The sequence below is a fragment of the Brassica napus genome, chromosome A8 (assembly GCF_020379485.1).
Source record: "Brassica napus cultivar Da-Ae chromosome A8, Da-Ae, whole genome shotgun sequence".
In the NCBI taxonomy this organism is placed as follows: Eukaryota; Viridiplantae; Streptophyta; class Magnoliopsida; order Brassicales; family Brassicaceae; genus Brassica; species Brassica napus.
Genome location: NC_063441.1, coordinates 15,339,942 through 15,361,313, shown reverse-complemented (window position 1 = coordinate 15,361,313; position 21,372 = coordinate 15,339,942). Strand labels below are relative to the sequence as shown.

Here is a 21,372-nt window from a genome sequence, read left to right as displayed (position 1 = left end):
TAAGCGAATCGAGTGAGGTTTCGAGCCTCACCGCTCTAATACCATAATAATGAAGACGATCTGAGCTCATAGTGAAAAATGGAAAATGGAAATGGAAGAAATGTTCTGTCATCATAGTTCTGTTACAAGTTACAATAATCGAAATATACGTATTAATATGAACAGATCAAAAAAGGTTTCTTAGAGTTCATCAACAGTACCGTAAGACACGTACATTTAGTAATGGGAAACAAAAGAAAAAAGGAGAAATGACAAAAAGGACTCGATCGACGAAATTCTATACAAAATTATATAATCAATATTTGTCTATTTACCTATGGTGTGTTAGATTAGTGGTTTAACACAAAATTTAGTTCCGCTGTGTCTTTAGTTTGATTTTCATTAGGAAAAATGTTTTACACTCTACCATCAGATATTTTTCAGCGCTGATTTTGAATCTGGAAGAATATTAAAATCTGGTTCGAACTCCTTTTGGTTCATTTAAAGTTTATAGTATTTCCCTACCTTCTCGTTGGGGATGTCAAGTATGAATATTGAAAACGTGCTATACTGATTTCCTCATTGCAACGCACCGACGTGTTAAACGTCATTCTTGTCCATATATTTTACTGATGAATTAAAGTCTGTGTTTTGTCCACTTGAAAATTCTTTGACGATGTCATGTCATCGACTATTGACTATTTTCCGACATTGACCCAGTTTGTATTTTTCTACAAGTTTTCTTCTACTTTTCTTTTATTCGTGCTTAATAAATTGTTACAAACTGCCAATATATATTAATAAAGAAAATAGGCGACTTCCACTGCATTGTTTGATAGCATAGATACACTGAACGTAATTAAATGTCTAGGAAAATAATAGTAACACATCTCAGTCAGTAACATTTTAAGTTGATTAGTCATGATGTTTTGAACTTTATTTGTTTCTTGTAATTGTAACTATACACAATGCTGCATACCACTGAGGAAACAGTGAAGATGTACAACCATTACACACAACGTCACTACCATAGTGAACACGTTCCCGGATCTTCTCTATTAAAAGAAAAGTACCATTTTTATCTACCATAAAAAAAATCATACTAGCATTGTTAGGTTCATTTCATTAATTACATTTATTTAATTATTTACATTAATCTATTAAATATATAAATATATTAATAATAAATCAATTTTAACTGTAAATTTAAATTTTAGTTTTAGTTATAACAAAATGTTGAAAAAAAATCTAACAAAATCTTTCTAAAAATTTAAAATATTTTATTTAAATTAATATCATTGATTAATTTCGTAATTAATAATATATATTATTATAAATTAATTTAAATAAGATTTTATTATAAAACAAAACAAAATAAAAGTGTATGCTATTTTTCAAATTTTATAATTATATTCTATATATTTTTTATTAAACGAAATACCATAAACAATTCATACTAGGTCTATTTCATCAATTACATCTATTTGATTATTTAAGTTAATCTATTTAATATAAAACATTTCTAAAAAATCTTAGAAATGATATAGATATTAATAAATAAATTTTAACTGTAAATTCAAATTTTATTTTTACTTATAACAAAATATGTTGGAAAAAAATCTAACAAAATCTTAATAAAATTTTAAAATATTTTTAAATTAATGCAGTGATTGATTTCATAATTAATAATATAGTATTATTATAATCTATTTACTTATAAAATCCCACAATATACTAAAATAAATAACATAGAAATATAAATTATGCTAAGAAAATATCAGTTCTATAGTATAACTAAATAAAATTTTAAAATGTATTGTATTCAGTTTGCAAAAAAATAGAAAAAAATGAAGGAGATTCTAAATTTGTTTATTTCATACTATGAATTTATTTTACCAAACTCAAAAATATATTAATATATAATAACAATTAATAATAAAGTAAAATGTATAAAACAAATCATTATACATTTAATAATATCGAACAAGAAACATAACCAATAACATTATAGATTTATACAATATATAACACTAAAATGTAAATTATATCTTTGAAATTTTTTCGATGGTATCTGTTATATATTTATAAAATGTCCGTGCGGGTGAAAAATCTAGTTAGATTGATAACAGTTTGTATGTTCAATAACAAAAGAGAAAAAAAAGGTGTAGCGTTGTATGTTAAACTAGGATAAGATCGGGATTGAGTTATATTATTAAAATATTAAACATATAATTGACAAATTTAAGATTTATACACGATCAAATTGTTTATATATATATATATATATACAATTTTTTATTGTTTACAAAATCATCTATATGTTGGACCAGTACATTTGGATATTTTTTACTAACCTATTAGTAATAAAAATTATATATTTTCGATTGTGAAGTTACACTAATTTCCATAATATCAGATTTTTATTTTTTTGACAATATAAGATGAAAATTAAAATATTACAAGACAATTAAAATTAGATTAGACTTATAATTTGAAGTATAATTTGGTTATGGATCACATTAAGACAACATAAAATTTTGCAGCCCAATTATTATTATACTTAAGGTCTAAATATAGAAATATGATGATATTATTTTTTTGTCATCAAATACAGACTCATAAGATGAAAGTTAATTTAACATGATATATATCATTAACTACTACGAAAGATCATTATTAATGCTTTCCTAGACTACGAAAAACAATTTGGCAGGTGCCAAAGCTTTTTTTTTAATTTTCAATATATTTTTTTCATAATTTAAGTTCCAAATAATTGTGTTGTAAGAACAAATATTTGATATATAAGTTCGTTTAGTAATAACAAAACAACATAATTTATGTATTACTCTTTATATAAATTTCTGTAGGTGAAGAAGGTCTGAGAACCGAACAATATTTTTTTTCTTTTACTAACAAAACCATTTTGAATAGATGCGCCTCTTTGCTATTAATTAAAAAAATCAACACTTAAATAATCATTAATTTCTGATTTATAGCAAAATCATGGAATATTTAGACCATAATATATAGCCAACTTTGATTTAAATTGATGTTCAAGTAATACGGACTAAGAGTATATCTTACACTTTTTAAAAAAAATTTATTATGTAATTAGATCACAATATAAATCAATCTTGAGCCATTTAAAGAAAGTCTCATTTAATGAGATCTTCGAGTATTAATTTAATTAGATCGCCGAGTATTAAGTTTATCATATATATTTATATTTGGGTTAATATATGTCTTTTTTAACAATTGGATTTTGGACTTACTAATTTTTCAATTGATTCTTATGTTGCCATCAGTGTTTTGAAACCCGATCCGGACCCACGGTTGAACCGGTAAACCCGGTGACCCAGAAAAAATCCGGTTTGGGTTTTGTGAAAAACCCAATATTTAGAAACCCGCAAAAAACCGTAAAAACCCGGTAAAACCCGGAATCCGGTATCGGTTGAACCATCGGTCAAACCAATAAATAACTTTTACTTCTTTTTTTAGTTTTTAATTTTGTTTGATATTCTAAGTTTTTAATTAAGAAGTTAGGTATGACAAAAAAAATTATGTTTTTTTTTCAGTTTTATATTTGTGATTTTTTTATTTTGATGAAGATATCACTATGTCACCTGAAGAAAATAAAGTGAACGATGGTAGAGAGAACCAAAATTAGTTGATGTTATTTGGTGTTAGTTTATTTCCGTTATCGATAATTTATTATAATGATCTTTTACTTTTGGTTTATTTTGTATTTGTAGTTTAATTTATTATTCACATTAGACATTTAAATATTTAAATATTTATAAATTTTATGTTTTGATTTATTTTAGATGCCATAACTCTTATCTTGTTAGAGAAAATTTTAAATAGTCTAAACTATTTTTTTGATATTTTGTATGTCAAATAAAAATAAAAATATAAAAACTAAAGTTAAGTATTTTCTAAATGTTTTTAAACATAAAATATATACATATCCAAACTATTATTTTATGTTTAAAAAAATATAAAATATTAAACTTTAGTTTCTATATTTTTATTTGCATAGCTGATATATTATTATATAATAAAATTAATTAATTTATTAACCCACGGTTCACCCGCGGTCGATCCAGTGACCCAGTAACCCGGTAAGCTGTCCGGTTCAGTGTCCGGGTCGGGTTTAAAAACATTGGTTGCCATGTAAACTAAATTGATATCCTAATTAAGTGACACCTAAGCAATACACTTTTTTAATTAATACAAGCTTAAGGTTACAACTTTTAAAAAAATGTTTATCTATTAATATATAAGGGATTTGTAAATTAAATAAAACTAAGTTCTAGAATATCAAATCTTTCTATATATATGGCCACTTAGAAATGAAGATTGATTTTCTAATGGAAGAAGAATACCTAGTAAACACTTGCAAATCCCCAACAAAGTCGCTGTTAATTTAACTCTCTTAACAACTCTTCACATGTATTGTCTCTTTTGAAAAAGTTATGATCTAGTTAACTTCCAAAACAAAAATGTGCCTTAGTCAACCTACATGTCTGTGAAAAGATAATTTTTTCCTACTAGGTGGCTATGGGTCATTATCATACCTTCCGTGGAATTATGACATATTCTCCAAAATAATAGGATATGGTGTGGTGTAACTTTCCACGCATGGTTCTTCAGCGCAAATATTCAAAAGATATCTACAGCGGTTTTCAGTAAGGTTGCATCACCTGAACCAATTAAGCTCTGAAATAGACTCTCCTCTAAGCTGGTGGTTCAAGCACTATAAAATGTTTACTACAGTTACCTGGTCGGCCCAGAAGGCTCCTCCACGCCCAACAGATCTAAAATTATGTTTCCTATTTGAAACACATCCTCCTGTTCGTAAATTAATTTTTGTAACCTATTGGAAAAACAATCTTATTAGGTTCCCTTTTCAAAAAGACGTTTCCATGTTATCGATTTTTGACCCTCATAAGTATATTCAATGTGAATTTGAAACGCTACAAATATGTAGGAGTATGTAGCATGAGCTCAAACAATGATAACGGTATGTAAATCTGCAAATTAACATGTGGATAGGCGCTTGAGATATTATTACACGAGTGCAACGTTTCATACTCGTTCATATCATAACCTTGTAAATATTATTATATGGTCGGGACATAATTATTTGTCCTTTTCGCCATTTGTTATGATTTCAGATGTTAGAAAACGAGAAAATAGAAATGGAATATAATATATAAAGGATATGAATCATTTGTATATGTAGATGTAAACTTTTTCAAATAATTGAACTTTGTCATCAATATTGATTTTGCGGACAATGCTTAATCTGCAGACTAATTACTGGAAAGAAAAAAATTACTGAAAATAGTATAATGTTAAAAAAAATTTAATACCGTGAATTTTACTGCAAGCATAAAATATCAAATTAATGAAGCAGTTTCAAAAGTTTTTTTTTATGTTAATTTATTATATGATATTACAATTATAAAAAAAATTACATAGACGATTCGATAACCGACAATACTATATGTCTTATAATGATTGAAAAATTGAAATCTGAATATCATATAAAATGCAATCTGTAAAAAATTGCATAGCCTTGAATTCGAACTTCAAACTTGGATGTAAAAACTTTTTAAAGTGGTTAAAGTGTTTTCACAATTACAAAAGTATCAAAAATTGAATTATATTTATATGTTATATGATGATGATCTGAATATTAGAAGGTTTTTAAATTCCTTTTATTAAACGAAACTGAAATTGTTAGATCCGGTCAAATACTTGGTACTATAGAATCGGAAGCCATTTTAGTGTGGATTCATAGCAAGTTAGCAACTGACTATTATTCTACTATGAAAGAAAATATAAGAAACTAGAAAGCGTTGGATTACTTAAAATATAATTGATTTGAATCAGTCAATGGTGATTTTAAAAATCATATTTGGTTGAGCAAATATAGTAGTCAAAGATTTATTCTTAGAAGTTTCATATTTGAAAAGGATCGTTTCCATTAATTTCTTCATATTAATTTATTTCCATAATGGCCAACACGAGAACACAAAACACTTATTAACAGAGAAAATGTAAAAACAACACCGACTGAGACTGGCCCAAAATCCACTTGCTCCACCGGCCATGGCCGTGATTTGCGGTTCCTCGTGTTGGAATCCATCGACAAAGAGAATTTCATTTTTGCTTAGTAATTAAACTCATTTTAACAAAAGAAAAACAAATAACACGTTCATACAACTCACAAAAACAACTAATTATTCATTCCCGACATTTCTCCCAAAATTGTTTTACATACTGACAACCCAACACTAAATTAGATCTCAACAAATTCATTTAACGCTAAGAAACGAACAAAATGTAACATTATCAAAACTCAAAAAAAACTTCGGACAAAATTTGACACACACTGGCGATATCTGCAACCAATGTTAGCCTGTTTTTTTTCTTTTGTAAAATATCACACAGCCAAAAGATCAGAAATCAAAGATTCATCTAGATCGTTTAACACTGATCCTATCTCTTTGATATCGGGATAGTAGTTTTCTACTCCTATGTTGTCATCAAAAAACATCAGGCCGTTGAAGAAATCCTTGTCTGATGATTCAATAGTAGACATGGACTGATCGAAGATAGAGATGTCGGGCAATGATTCATTGAAATATTTGTCGAGAAATGGAATGTCCAATGGAAATGAATCATCAGTATTACTACTAACATCTTCTCCAACGGACCAACTTATTGGTTCCCGTTCAGGGAACTCTTGTTTAACCGGTTTGATCGGTTCATCGGTTAGCTCGGAGATTTGGTAGTTGAGAACCGATGTGGGAGATAATAGATGATGAGAATCATCCATTGATTCTGAAGTCAAAGAAACCGATATGTTGCTAACTGGTTCCGGTTCAGGTTCTGTTGGTACAGTGAAGTTGGTGAGAGCATCAGGGCCACGAAGCCTGATCGCTGCGTTGTCGTAGACCATGGCAGCTTCCTCGGCCGTCGAGAAAGTACCGAGCCAGATCCTCCGGCGTTGCTCCGGATCACGAATCTCCGCCGCGTATTTTCCCCATGGTCGCCGCCTCACGCCGCGAAACTTCCTCGGGTTTTGTTCAACGCCGGAGACAGAGACCTTCTGAAGCGTAGGATCGACGACGGTGAGAGTTTTCCCGGAGGAGGAGCTAGGTTCGACTCTGATCTCGTTGATCAGTCTCTTGACCCGTCTTCTTGGGAACAAAAACTCCTCATCGTCGCTTGATGAATCAGTGGCATCACGGTCCATCACGCACACACGGACCAACCTGGCCGAGTCACGACCAGTACTGATCTTCTTCTTGTTCTCCACCGGTAACTTTTTAGTGTACTTCTTGATGACTGTCTTGTGCTCCGTGTACTTCACTGGTCTTAACTCCATATACTCATCCATAATCATCCCTTTGACCTAATCAAGTTTTCTTGGCTTCTAAAGATTTAGTGAATCAGAGAGATTTGTAGAAAGAGAAACGCAGAGAAGGGTCAGTAAATTTAAAGTGGAGGATTCAGAATTCACTGTTTCTTTAATCCTATTTTATAGGATCTTTTGGGGGTGAGTATAAGTAAAATATAGAAATAAAATATTTTTAAAATTATTAGCTTTTATTTGATTGTTTCTTATTTTTGCTTGAAATATTCTGATTTCTGATTTAGTTGAGATTGACATAAGGGCCGCCACATTCTTGTCAGTGAATATCATAACGACATGCTTATAGTTGTCTTATTTTTCTTCCTTTGGATGACTACTTTTGTGCGGAGTGAATGCGTGACTTGCATTCTAAAATCCCGGCGATAATATCAATTAACTCCAAATAATTTTGGCTAGTTTTTCTTCTAATTTATTATTTGTCTTTTTTTTGACATCATCATCTCTTTTTTTGACATCTATTTGTCTAAAATAATTATAATATTAATATATATAGTTATGACATATCTAGCTTAAAAGAATTCTGTTTCAAATCAGGACGTGACACAATTTGTTAAATAACATTGAAAAATGAAATACATCATAAGTACTGCAAAATGTTTTATAAATAAATAATAGTATATCATAAAAGGTTAAGAGATTTAGCAGTATATTGATTCAATTTGTAATTTGTGTGGAAAAATGTTTAAAGTAGAATTGTATAACTGTATTGAATTAAAAGAGTGTGTTTTCTTTTTTAATAATCATGACTACATTAGCCCTTTGACCGACATATTCAGCTACTCACTTTAGCAGTTCGTCCCATGCATTCATTTTCTTATGAACAACCTGTCACGTTCTATGTTTCCTAAAGTGTTATTCAACAGTAAAAATACTATTTGAGTAAATGCTAGTACTTTTTATTCATTTTTATTTTCCAAGTGAGTTGTATACGTTTAACTACGTCCACGGGCAAAAGGAAATCAATCTTCTTTCCTGATGGAGATTTATTTGTTTCTGTTCTTATAATTTACTTCCTCTATTGTCAAAATATTTTAATGAAAACGGTAACAAATTATTTTAGTAAATCCTGTCATTTACAGTGAGGACTGAGGAGTAACGGGCCTTGGCCAACAATTTCGACTTTTATAAAAAATGAAACAAATAATTCTGCCTACAATGAAGGCACACACACATTAGACTTAGGCCCTCCTTGGCACCTCTACATCGTTTTAATCTTTTAAATCGTTGATTTTCTGTTTAGTATGAATTTATATTGTCAATGAATGAGTAAACGTGATTATCAGCGTTATTGCATAGTTATAAACGAATGAATAATCCAAATATAAATGAAAGAGACTTGGTTTAGATAAAATTAAGGACAAAGATTCATTTTAGAAAGAAGGGCCACCCTTAAGATTAACAAAACGTTGGAAGCTTTATCACCATTAGTTATATACTACTAGTACATTTTATTATGTACGTTGATTTTGGTGCATAGCTTTAAACTAAGAGTTTATGAGCTCGAACTTTGATGGACAAATAAAGACTAGAGAAGATGACCGCTTGCGTAATTAGTTTTCATAACCAAGTTTACGATAATATTAAAAATAGCACGACGTGTGAGTATCGAGTTTCCCCAAATTAATGTATGTCTCGGAGCAGAAGATACATGGTCGCGACTCGTGAGTACTATACTCAAGTTATTGTCGTGGACAGACTTAGTTTACAAGCAAGAAATGTTGGTCTGAGATGTAAAAATTTATACATAGTTTGTCTCTTTCCGTATTATCTAGAAGTGTGCTCAACAATTAAATCTGTCAAAAACATTTTTGCCGGATGTTGTATGGATAATTGATTTTAACAAGTTTATTCCAACAAATTTCATAGTCAATTGCTTTGTATGGATATTCAATTCCAAAAAAAAACATATATATATATATATCATTTGTAGTGATTACTGATTTTACTATAACTAGAACACCTACCAAACGGATTAACACGACCGCAAGAAAAATTAAACCTAAGATAAAAGATATAAGAATTTGGTGACTAAAATAAAAACCTTATGCTAGAACCGTTGTTGCAGCACTGAATCAGATCCATCACAATTGGCCAATGCACGATCTAATAAACTGAAATAGACTCAAGCAAGGTTCAATGGGGTGAAGGAGATCCTGATTATGAAGTTTTGGACTTAATTATCCTTTTATGTATATGAAATCTTAAAAATAATTAAAATGAGTTGTAATAGATTAACTCTTAACAATGATGATACATTTAAGAGATCAACATTTGTATTCATTATTTTACAATCGATAAATATTGTAGAGTTGCAAAATGTCAAACCATTTAATGAACAAACATTAATATAAAGAACTTATTCTGCGCATGCGCACGAGTTATTATCTAGTACTAGAGATTTTTTCCGCGCTTCGCGCGGATTGTGTCTTATAAATTTATTTTATTTATAATATTATTTGTCGTTTTTTTTTCTTTTATATTAATTTCTTGTTTTTCCAATGTTAGTTTTTCTTAATTTAAATTTATATGTTTATAATTTTTCATTTTTCTTGTTGTAATTATATCTTTTATTGATGGTTTTTTGTATGTGACATAAACTTTTTGAAATTTTAAAATAATGTTATATATAGTACAATTAACACATTAAAGAAGAGAAACATATTCAAGCACATTTTACACTGGTTTTATATGCATAATTTTAAACATTATATATGTATATATTATAAGTTTGAAACATATAAATGCTTTCTAAAGCTAAATACTTGTTCAGAGTTTACATAACTTATCGAAAGTTTTATCTCTTTTTAAATTCAAATCACAGAAAAAAAATATCAAAAAGTCAGTATAGATGGGTCTTTTGGGCTTTTAAATCAACACTGGAAAAATTACATGAATGAGATAACAACAGTTTTAAAAACAACTGGATAAAATTTGACTGAGCCAAAGATTTTAACACAATATGTTCTTTCTTCTTCAAATTGCGAAGAGCCTATAGACACAAGAAAAAAAATCATAATTTTTGTTTTCACTTATATAACATTTTTTCTCCTTTACACACAGAGTTTATTACACTGCTATAAGCAATGGAGAACTCTATTCATATAAAATTCACATCTATGCATTTTGACAAAGAAGAATTTTAGCCATCTTTAGTTTCGGAATAGACCAACTTCAGTCATATACACTATATTTTCTCTATGATTCATATCTTACAATTTTAATATATGTGCAGATTTCCATGTGAAAAAGCACGCACGCCATTTGTCATTCAACCTATTACTCTTTCCAAAGTAAACATTATAATCCTCGTTTGGTTAGCTCCACAAACTAATCTCTTTGGATCAGTTTACTAAAAAATATGGATACTAATGTCAGAAAAGAATATAAACACTATCAACAACAAATATTGACACAAGACTATTTGGTTCAAGGAACATATTCCACGTAATGCGTTTATATCATGGATGGCTTTGCAGAGAAGACTGCCAACCAAGGATCGCTTGAGGCGTTGGAGGTTAATGTCTCAGAAACGTGCGTCCTTTGTAATCTGGAAATAGAGGCTCACTATCATCTCTTCTTTGAGTGCTCTTTCTCTCGCTTGATATGTGAGCCTTTTGCTGCTGAAGTTTGGATTTTTCCTCCGGCTGATCTACACTATGTTGCAGCCTGGATCAATCAACCTCGCGTCAACGCAGATGCACATGCTACTTCAGTCATCAAGCTCTATTTTCAGTCAGCCATCTACCTGCTGTGGAAAGAGCGTAATGCTCGTGTGTTCACACCTGTCTCTTCACCTTCATCAGTCATCCTTGCCTCTCTCGACCGTATGATGCGTGACCGTCTCCTCTCTTACCCGGCAAGTTCTTCTTTCTCCTCTTCTCTACTTCTTTTTTATATTTCTTGTATAAGATCTCTTTAAGGCTTTTTTTACCTTGAGTTGTTGGTGGTTGTTTTTGTTTCCTTACTGTAATAAGTTGTTTAAAAACAACAATGTAACCTTTCAGAAAATGATAATCTTAGTATCTTACAAAAAAAAAACAAATATTGATTTATTTATGTGAATATATATTTTATTTTAAATCATTTTAGTGGACGAAGAAAACATCATAATTTGTACAATCAATTTTCTTAGATTCATCTCATCATACTCACCATTTTACCATTTTAATTACATAATTTTACATGAGATTTTTCACCCTCCCCGGTTATTTTCTCTTTATTTATAACTATAATATAAAGTTATAAACTATATATATATATATATATATAAATTAATATTTTATTTACCTTTGAAATCTAATGATTAAAAATAGAACATAATTCAATATAAATATATGATTCTATTAATAAATTAGCAGTTACAAATTTGAAATTTCTAGAAATATCAAAAGTCATATATTAGTTAATTATCTTTCAAATGACATCTATTTCTAATATTTTATTGATGAGAATATTTTGGTTGAGGTGGATAGTCTCAAAAGCCTTGAATTTAGTCCCTTTTATATAGTAGGATGGTAAACCCAAATCAAAATATAACAAAGAGAAGTAGAAAATTTATGAATTTACAAAATAAAAATAGAGAATTGATTTTGAGTTGATTGCGATATGTACATATCTTTATTTTCTGGACAATTATTAAAACGTACATAGTGACAATAGACGTTCAAAATTCGATTACAGTATATAGTTGATAAGTAAGTCGTATTTATTTATTGCTATATATTAAACTCGAAAGTCTTCAATTTGTACGTTTTCAACTTTCAACAATAAATGAAAATGAAACATGTTACCCCATAAACCGGGTTGTCAAATGGAGCCAAGTAACAGAAGAAATTAACTTTTTTCATCGAAATAAATTTAGCATTACGTAACATTAGATCGTTAATGCCATTATTGAGTGGAGGCCACCATGGTTACGATTCTCTGATTCATTAAAGACAAGACTGAAGATTGGTGATCTAAGACTGTCTATACTGAGTCTACACTCAGGCTGTAGTTAAGTTCTTTCTTCAGTTTTTTTAATCACAATCTAATTTAATAATGAACCTGGCGTTCACCATGCTCTCTTGGGCACGACCTCCCTCCCCCAAAATAAAAAATATATATTTCTTTTGCTAAGTTATGGAGATTGAGCATAGATTTATAGATGGTCGAATCAGTGGCACGTGTAGTTGGAATTGTTATATACTACTTTATAAGTTTTCAGGCTTTTGCATGTTCGGATATTTAACAATAACCAAAGCCTAATAATGGTGATTCTTATAAAACAAATATGGTGATTCTTATAAAATATCATACTTTATAAATTGGACAATGCTCGAAGTGATCTTGTAATGGTTATTCGTGTTGCGGAGTTATTAACTTATTACTCTGAGTCTGACTGTTCTTGAAAACTGATATTTTTATTTCTTATTTACATTTTCCGTGTTTTTTTTGCTACATGAAGCAGTGCGGTTGGTGTGTTGATATTAACTTGATGAGTCTTGGTGGATTTAGATATGAACAATTTATTGCAAAGGCAATTTTAAATTTATGGGATTATTTTTTGTTGTTGATAATCCGGGTAGATTTCTTTGAGATTTGATTTAGGTTTTCGAAATCAACGATGCATGTTCTTCAGTTGTAACATGCATCACTACAATATGTAATGTATGGCCGATGCATTGTTTACAATTTACAAACACGAAACTTGAAGAGTATATACGGCTTTATCACGGTTAAGATTTTATCAAGAATATAGCTACATGTTCCTTCCTCGGAACTGAAAATTTGTGAAGGTAGTTTCTTGCTCGTAGTGTTAGAGCACCTCCAATATGGGGTTCTATCTATTGGAATTCTAAACTTGCATATATGTATGACCCTGTTCGTTTCTTAGTCGCAGCGTCAGCGATCAGAAGCGATAATTATCAAAAAACACGTCAACAACACTTTAAAGTAGACCAATATTGCATAATCGTCTCAATTTTTTCTCAGTTCTTAACTGTTTTTTGATGCATTTAAAAAACTAACAGGACCTATATGTATATATTATATATATGTATGTAGTTGCGGGATCCATTATTTTGGAAAAAACTTTTTTTATAGTCTCTTAAAACAAAGCTTTAAAAGCACCTCCAATGGAGATTCTACTCATTGGAGTTTTTAAAATGCATGTATGTATATGTTATATGTATGTATGTAGTTATGGGGTCATTACTTTTGTGAAGAATCTCATCTAAAGGTTCTTAAAATAACATATACATACATACATATGCATTTTAAGAACTTCAATGGATAAAACCCCTATTAGTGGTGTTCTAAGAGACTTTAAAAGGGGTTCTTTCCAAGATAATAGATCCCACAACTACATACACATATATAATATATAGATATACATATATGACAAGTTTAGAACTCCAATGGCAGTCCCCATTGGAGGTGCTCTTAGATCTCGAAAATTATCATTTCCTGAAAATTATTCTACACCACCTTAACTTGCTGATGAAGCAGCACGCCGTCAAATAATTGCGGCAACAGTTATAGAATCGCTGAATCTTTGAGCGTCTCTGAAATCACCAGTTTGGAATCGCGACGATAAGAGTGTATCACCTTCTAGTGACAAAGACGAAGATAGATAAATGCTTTCTTTATGGCTTAACGGTGCCGTAAGCAACAAGTTACCGAGGAATCTTGTGTCCACTTTAAAGAAACGAACGAGAAGGCTTGCAGTTTGGAACTAATGAGATGATTTAAGCTTATAGGAATGTGATGAAAATGGAGATCATATGATTTCTTACTGATTCTGTCTTTACAAATTTTTATAAGACAGACGAGTTCATTACACATAAATAAGAAAGAGTTTAATTATTTATCCTTTCGGACAGTAAAAATAACAAAGTTTCATCCCATGGCGTACTTTTGGGTCCAGGTCCTTGCAGTGGACTCGTACTTGTTCTTGTCTGTCTTGTACATGTGAGCTATCTCCGGAACCAAGGGATCATCCGGGTTTGGATCAGTTAACAACGAACAGATCGATAGCAGCACCTGTTGCATCACATAGTCATACAAAATAAAATGACATTTATTTCAATTGATGCAAGCAAGCTATAGCTGTTGTTTAATTGACTCCCCACATGAAAACGAGAAAGAACAAAAGAAAACCTTGGAGATAGTGAGCGCAGGACTCCACTGCTCCTTCAAGATGTCGAGACAGATGCTCCCATTGCTGTTGATATTTGGATGGAACACTTTGGTCCTAAAAGCCACCTACATTTTGTCCACACAGTAATAAAATCAAACAACCATAGGAAACAACATGAAAAATGCAATCGAAGATAAGAGGAAAGAACTATATTACCTTAGGAGGTTTAAAGGGGTAATCTGGAGGGAAATGAATGGTTACAAGAAACACACCACCAGAGTAAGGGCTGTCGGAAGGACCCATTATCGTAGCTTGCCAATGAAACATGTCTTCAGCGGCGGGTCCTGTCCAAAACAAAAAGTTGAATATCAAAAAATCACCACGAAAGGCAAGGTAAGAAGATCAAAAGTATGTAATTTAAAAGATCTCATCCCAGAAAATCACAATTGAAAAGAGAACCAAAAAAATAAAAAGTTTAAAACTTTAGCCTTACCCATGAGAATCAAAGACATGGGTCATCACCACAAAATGAATCATCCTCTAAGGATTAGATCTAAGCTAATACAAGAGATCTACACCAAAACCGTCGTGAACAGAGCAATAACGAAAATTACAAATCAAGGAGGTTCCGATCATCAACAACAGCTAGGGAAACGCGAATTTGAGAATAAAAGATAAAGAATCAGCACCTGCGCTGCAGGAAGTAGGAGGATCCTTCTGAAGATCCTTCAATTCCTTCAAAATCCGTTTCGATGCCATCTCCGAAACCTACGATCCAAAAGGCTCATCACAAACCCAGAAACACAATCATACGTTACGACGGGAAGATTCAGAAAGATCATACCTTTTGATCGAGCTTAGATTCTTCGAAATTAGGGATTTAGGAGAAGGAAGGGAAGAGGAAGAAGTTGAAATGGTTCTATGGTCAATAAATAGTGTCGACCAAATATCTTTTTTAAATAATATCTGAGTTTTTTTTTTTTTTTTTGGGTGGGGCCTAACTTAGCGTTGTATTTACGGGCATAACAAAAACGCGGTTGGTTCGATTCAGCTGGCCTCGATTGGTCGGTCCTTTCACGTCTCGGTTAATGGCTTGTTTAGTCATATAACTCACATAAGTCGTATGATCGGGCGACTTGAGTTTTTTTTAGTGGCTTTGGATGACGTATCATCTGACGTCACTAGTTGCGTCAATTTCCTTTGCTTTCAAGATTCCCGGTTTAGACGTGCTCTCACCGGGCTAGTCCGTCCCGGCACTTGCCACTTGCTAAATCCACGTATTATTTTTATAAAAATAATTATACATGTGACATACACAGGGCCGGATTTAGGTAGGAGCCAACGGTGCGACCGTCCCAGATCCAATTCATTGTCTCTTATTTCTTAATAGATAAAGGTTCGATTTTTTTAAAAAAATACATGTATTTTTAAATTAAAAATAAGGAAAAGGGTCCATATTTTTTTTATATGAAAGTATTTTTTTTATTTCGATAGATTTATTTTTAACAATACTTCTGCTATTTTGAAAAAAACATATATCTATCCGATTTTTTTAAAAAATAATAGTTTAGAAATTAAAATTTTTTTTGCCCCAGGACTCATCACACAATTGAGCCGGCCCTGGACATACAGTGGCAGAATTAGCCAAATCTTTTACAAGGGTCAATTTTATAGTTAACATATACTTCATCTGTTTCAAAATACATGAAATTTTAAGATTGTGCACAACTATTAAAAATTTTATTTATGTTATTTTAAAAATATCATTAAAATATAAATTAAAAGTTATTCAACCATTCACAAAACAGACTACAAAATATCATTGGTTACACTGTTTTTGATAAAGTGAAAAATGCATTGATATATAAAAACATCATCTATTATGAAACATCAAAAACTCTCTTAAACATTATCTCTTTAGAAAGAATATTTCATCACAAATCAAGAAGGCTACTTTACTATAATTTCTCAGTTTTCTTCGTAAAAACACAAGCAAAATTTGTTTTCTTTGATTTCACATGGTCATATGACCCACCTTCCACTGAGCTACCTCCGATACTGGTGACATATTCATTAGCAAAACTGATATAATATCCACATCAGCAAAATTATGTGATATGACAGATGATGTAGTAGATGATGTATCGACTAATGTATGTTTTTGCCAAAAAAATAAATAACATGTTATTCAAAAAATTTAAAAATACAAGTATATTTTTGCACGGTCATATAAACCAAGTATGAAATGAACATATCGAGATACGTTGGATATGGAATGATGTTTTCCCATGTACACCCCATAGATGATAAAATTATTTACTATTAACGAAAACTAATTTTTTTTTTGAACGATAACGAAAACTAATTTACCAAGAACATACTAACGATTGTGCCAGAGAGAGCTTGAAGATATTTACTTCTTTTAAGTACACCATTCCAAATAAATTGTAATATATTTCAAGGTATGAAGATATAAAGATACAAATGAGGATGTAAATTAATAAAAGATACAAATGACAAGAAGAATAAAACGAGCATGGATTTTTCTACCTCTCATGATACAACCTGCTCATGAGTTATGAGCCATCTGATCATAGAGTTTCTTTGCAAGTCAGCCGGTAGAATCAAGCAAAGGACTGACTTTGCTGAAATAGATTTAGCTGTTTTGGTGGAGCTGTCTTGATAAACCTTGTGTCTTCTGACGAAGCTGCAACCGTGTGACTTATACTTTTGTTTTTATTTTTATCAACTGCGTATACTTTGTTTCATACCTCTCTTTTTGGCTAACTAAACCGTGTGACACACTGCATTTGATAAAGGAGGGGCTTCTATATCTATTCGAGTATCTTCCGGGTCCAAAACCTTGAGACCTCTCGTACTATTTTCCAAACTTCCATTTATGAGCTGTTTCAACCATTTCTTCTGCTTTGGTTGATCCGCACTTATTGCAATAGCGAAGTCATTGGGGAAGAGATCACGTTTGACAAAAGCGTGCACCACTGTCATTACCAGAACACCTATCACCGTCAGAGTTGCTGCTCCTGACAGCAAAACCGCCAGTATCTGAGTTGCTAATCCGGTGACTTCCCCTGAGTATTTTATCGTCACTGTGGCCACCGCCGTCATTGGAAACGTGTAAGCCCACCAAGCTAAGGAGAATCTGACATTTAACAAAAATATGTAAGATAACATATACTCCTTTGGTTTCATAATTTATGAAGTTTTATAAAGTTCATGGTGTATTTCTATGTTAATTTTAACTTTATTGAAAAACAGTTCAGTCAATTATTTTTAATAATTTCATTTTATGATTGGTTGAATTATTTTAGTTTTTATATATATACTTGATAATACTTTTTTAGATAAATTTTTTTTTTTTGAACACCAGATCAATTTCTTATTATTTGTGTGTTTTAAGCCTAACATCATATAAATTAACTGGAGTAATTTATTTGGTATGGAGACTCTGATAATCAGTTAGAGAAATAGCTTACTTGAATCCACGGAAAAAGTTAATCCGAACAACCTGAAACAAGAAACAAAACACATGAATATGCACATTTCTTGTATCGCAAGGTACTATGTAAATAAATAAATAAAAAATTACCAGAGAGAAGTACAAGAACAAGGAGATGAAGTAAGCAATGCGCGAGCCAATATCGAAAGAGGCAGATATCGTGGTCCAAGCCATGGACGCTACAGCCGGTGCAGCCACAAAGAGGAAGAAGACAGGGTGAAGCTCTTTAGGTAAGGTTTCGTTTGTGGGAAGTCTCTGATAGAGTGTCACAAACAAGACCAAATAATAAGCCAACCCAACTGAAAAGAAGAACATCGGTCCTTCTTTCAACCCCAGTGATGCTCCGAGAAGTGCTCCGGCGAAGTTACCGACGATGGAAAGGTGATTTGTAGGGTTAGCAACTTTGGAGAGGCGTCGTTGTCCACCAGACATCCACTGTCCGTAAATCTTCATCTCAAGAAGCAAGATCGGAGCCATAAAGAAGTACCAAAGAATAGAGGGGAGACTCGAGGTGATGGAGTGTGGGATACCAAGTGCCAAGAAGAGGACTGATATGAGAGGTGCGAAGAAGAAGTTGACTCGGATGGGATGCTTGAACTCGCGGCGCACCGCCTCGAAGAAGAAGATGGTTTTGAAGAGGTAAGTGATGGAGAAGGAGAGGAGGAGGACGAGAGAGATCCACCAAAGGACGTGGTTGACTACTTGCGTGAGATGTAAGAACTTCTCCGCCTTTGTGGCTGCTAAGGTCTTCCACATGATGGCTTGACTGCTTACTCCAAGACACATCCCGAACGATGTTACTGGAAACCTAAGAAGAAATGGCCATGTTTTGTCCTCAGGCAACACTATCTTCTCCATCTCCTGTTCTTCCACCAATATAAAACACCATTAAAAATAAATAAATAATAAAACACCAAAAAGCGAAGAAACAAAAACAAAAATACCAAGGAAAAATTAGTGTATTGGATAAACTTTTGGATCATCTAGTAGAAGCATAACGGTTATATATATATTTGATTTTCGTTGAAAGAAATTTTAGAGTTAATTTAATATGGTTTGGACATGGTTTTAAGAAAATGTAGTAGTCTTCAGGTTCATAATCTCTTAGTTATTATAAAAATGTAACGAAAAATCAAGAATAAACACAAAAAAAAACGAAAAATACCTTAAGAGTTTCAAGTTCAGGGCCTTGAAGAGCCTCTAAGAATCTCTCAGCGGTTAGAGATTCATTGATCTCTTTATCCTGCAACGAAGTGTCAATGGGTTTTCCACGTAGATTTGATATTTGACGTTCGAGCTTCCCTGACATGGTCCTGAATAGGTCATACCTCTTGTCATTGGAACCTCGGGGCATAGACTTGGAGTGAAACGTTATCTTCCTCGCTCCTATTCGTTTCTCTAATCTTGAAAACTCTCCAGAACTTGACTGACGTTGGTTTTCCACGAGATCTAGGTTCGCCGGAGAAGCTGAAGAACTAACTGATCTTGGATTATTCATAGTTTTCTCTGATTTAGTAAGATTTGGAACTATACTCATAAATATCCCATATACATATAAACCAAATCAAAAACGTCACATTCAAAGATACTGACTACTTGTATTTTACAGAAAATGAAAGAGAAAGTGATGGAAAAAGAAGATGTAGATCTTGATCATTATAAAGAAGAGAGGAGTGATTAGGTGTGGGCAGTGAACAGTGGCTGCCAAATATGTGAAGTCAAATAAGTCCCACCGAAAGACCACCAGACTGTACTCTATGTCTGATATGATAGGGCTGTCTAGACAAAGTTTTAGAGCTGTCTAAAGAAAAAATAAAGTTCTATGTTTTTCTACTTTTGTTTCTATTCAACCAGTTTGTGTTTTTTGACCAGTAGCGTACTGTCTTACATTCACTTTTAGTTGTTTTATTTGTTCTTTATAACAACCAGATCTCCCCTAGCGGTGATCTTTGGTCTGAAAAGAACCCACTAATGCAATAATATGTATATCAGAATATAGACATTGTATGAAACCGTACAAGAACAATCGAATAAAATATGTAAATAACTATAGGTTATTAAATTGAAACGAAATAAGTAGAGAATGTTCCTTGGACTGAAAGGTCAAACTCAGTCAAAAGGAGAATGCTGCTTTGCCTTTCAAGTCTCGTTTGGCCGCGTTTGTGAAATTTCATAATATTCGTACATTCCGTCAAAGAAATAAGCATTTAAAATGATCCATACTTTTTTTTTTTTTTTATAACCATGATGCGATTCCAAAGGCTTTCTAAGTCTAAAGACTAATCACCAAAAAACCTACAGAAATTCGGAAGCTAGCTGGAACCCCTTTACCACTAGACCAATACCACTTGGTTAAAATGATACATACTTTCTTCACCAATTAACTCTATAAATAATTTATCAATACATGTAAATTTGTTGAAATGTTACTTCGCCAATTATTTTCTTAATTTTTTTTTAACTAATTGGTATTCGTACTAAAAGCTTAGGAAACATAAAGAAAAATCTGAAAATAACACATTCTTAACCCAAAAATTTGATCTACTTTAAAATATGTAACTATCTGTTCTAAAAAAAATTAAAAACAATTAGTGCATTAACAATTATAATTATTTTTATTAAACTCTAGTCTCTTTATTTTTCCTCAAAATGGATCACCATTCAAATTGTAAGCATTGGGTAAAATCATTGTTTTTAGTTTCATGATATTTAATTAGAAACGTTCCAAATGGGTTGATTTTTCCCGGCAAAGGGTTAAACGACCATAAGAGTTAATGAAAGCAATGTAAACTAAACATACTATTAGGCATTCATATGTCAATATATGTTTTCGTATAACGAATTTGAGAAGCGCATAAGACCAGAGGTTATCCTAGCAAATGAGATTGGTGTAACGTTTGCTGACATAGGTTCATTAGATGAAACCAAAGAATCACTTCAAGCGCTTGTCATGCTTCCTCTTTCGACCACCTGGTACCGGGAAAACCATGATTGCAAAAGCCATTGCAAACGAAGCTGGAGCTAGTTTTATAAACGTGTCCATGTCCACAATCACTTCAAAATGGTTTGGAGAAGATGAGAAGAATGTGAGAGCTTTGTTCACCTTAGCAGCCAAAGTGTCTCCAACTATTATATTTGTGGATGCAGTGGATAGCATGTTGGGGCAGAGGATAGGAGTTGGAGGGCATGAAGCTATGAGGAAGATTAAAAACGAGTCCATGCCACATTGGGATGGGCTTTTGTCGAGTTCAGGTTATAGGATTCTTGTTCTTGAAGCAACAGAGGAGAGAGTCATAACGTTGAAAGCTT

General features: G+C 31.8%; 3 protein-coding genes across 4 annotated transcripts; all 3 read right to left on the bottom strand.

The window, feature by feature from the left end:
• Positions 1–6,102: 6,102 nt before the first annotated feature.
• On the bottom strand, positions 6,103–8,663 carry LOC106361214 (ethylene-responsive transcription factor CRF4). Its single transcript, XM_013800934.3, has one exon. It carries the CDS (start codon positions 7,394–7,396, stop codon positions 6,431–6,433), a length of 966 nt encoding a protein of 321 aa, XP_013656388.2. The 5' UTR covers positions 7,397–8,663; the 3' UTR covers positions 6,103–6,430.
• Positions 8,664–14,169: 5,506 nt separating this feature from the next.
• Positions 14,170–15,488, bottom strand: LOC106361213 (SUMO-conjugating enzyme UBC9). The gene is made up of 5 exons (XM_013800933.3): positions 15,391–15,488; positions 15,236–15,314; positions 14,763–14,890; positions 14,567–14,671; positions 14,170–14,449 (listed from the first exon to the last, which is right to left on the bottom strand). The coding sequence occupies exons 2-5, from the start codon at positions 15,303–15,305 to the stop codon at positions 14,306–14,308; spliced, it is 447 nt and encodes a 148-aa protein (XP_013656387.1). The 5' UTR covers positions 15,306–15,314; positions 15,391–15,488; the 3' UTR covers positions 14,170–14,305.
• Positions 15,489–17,059: 1,571 nt separating this feature from the next.
• LOC106414431 (S-type anion channel SLAH2-like) lies at positions 17,060–20,261 on the bottom strand. 2 transcript variants are annotated; one of them, XM_013855095.3, is made up of 4 exons: positions 19,229–20,256; positions 18,154–18,924; positions 18,041–18,072; positions 17,060–17,706 (listed from the first exon to the last, which is right to left on the bottom strand). In XM_013855095.3, exons 1-4 carry the CDS (start codon positions 19,598–19,600, stop codon positions 17,334–17,336), a joined length of 1,548 nt encoding a protein of 515 aa, XP_013710549.2. In that variant the 5' UTR covers positions 19,601–20,256; the 3' UTR covers positions 17,060–17,333. The 2 variants fall into 2 exon arrangements, with proteins under 2 accessions (XP_013710549.2, XP_048593683.1); XM_048737726.1 differs by having other exon boundaries at positions 18,041–18,924; positions 19,229–20,261.
• Between the last annotated feature and the right edge of the window lie 1,111 nt (positions 20,262–21,372).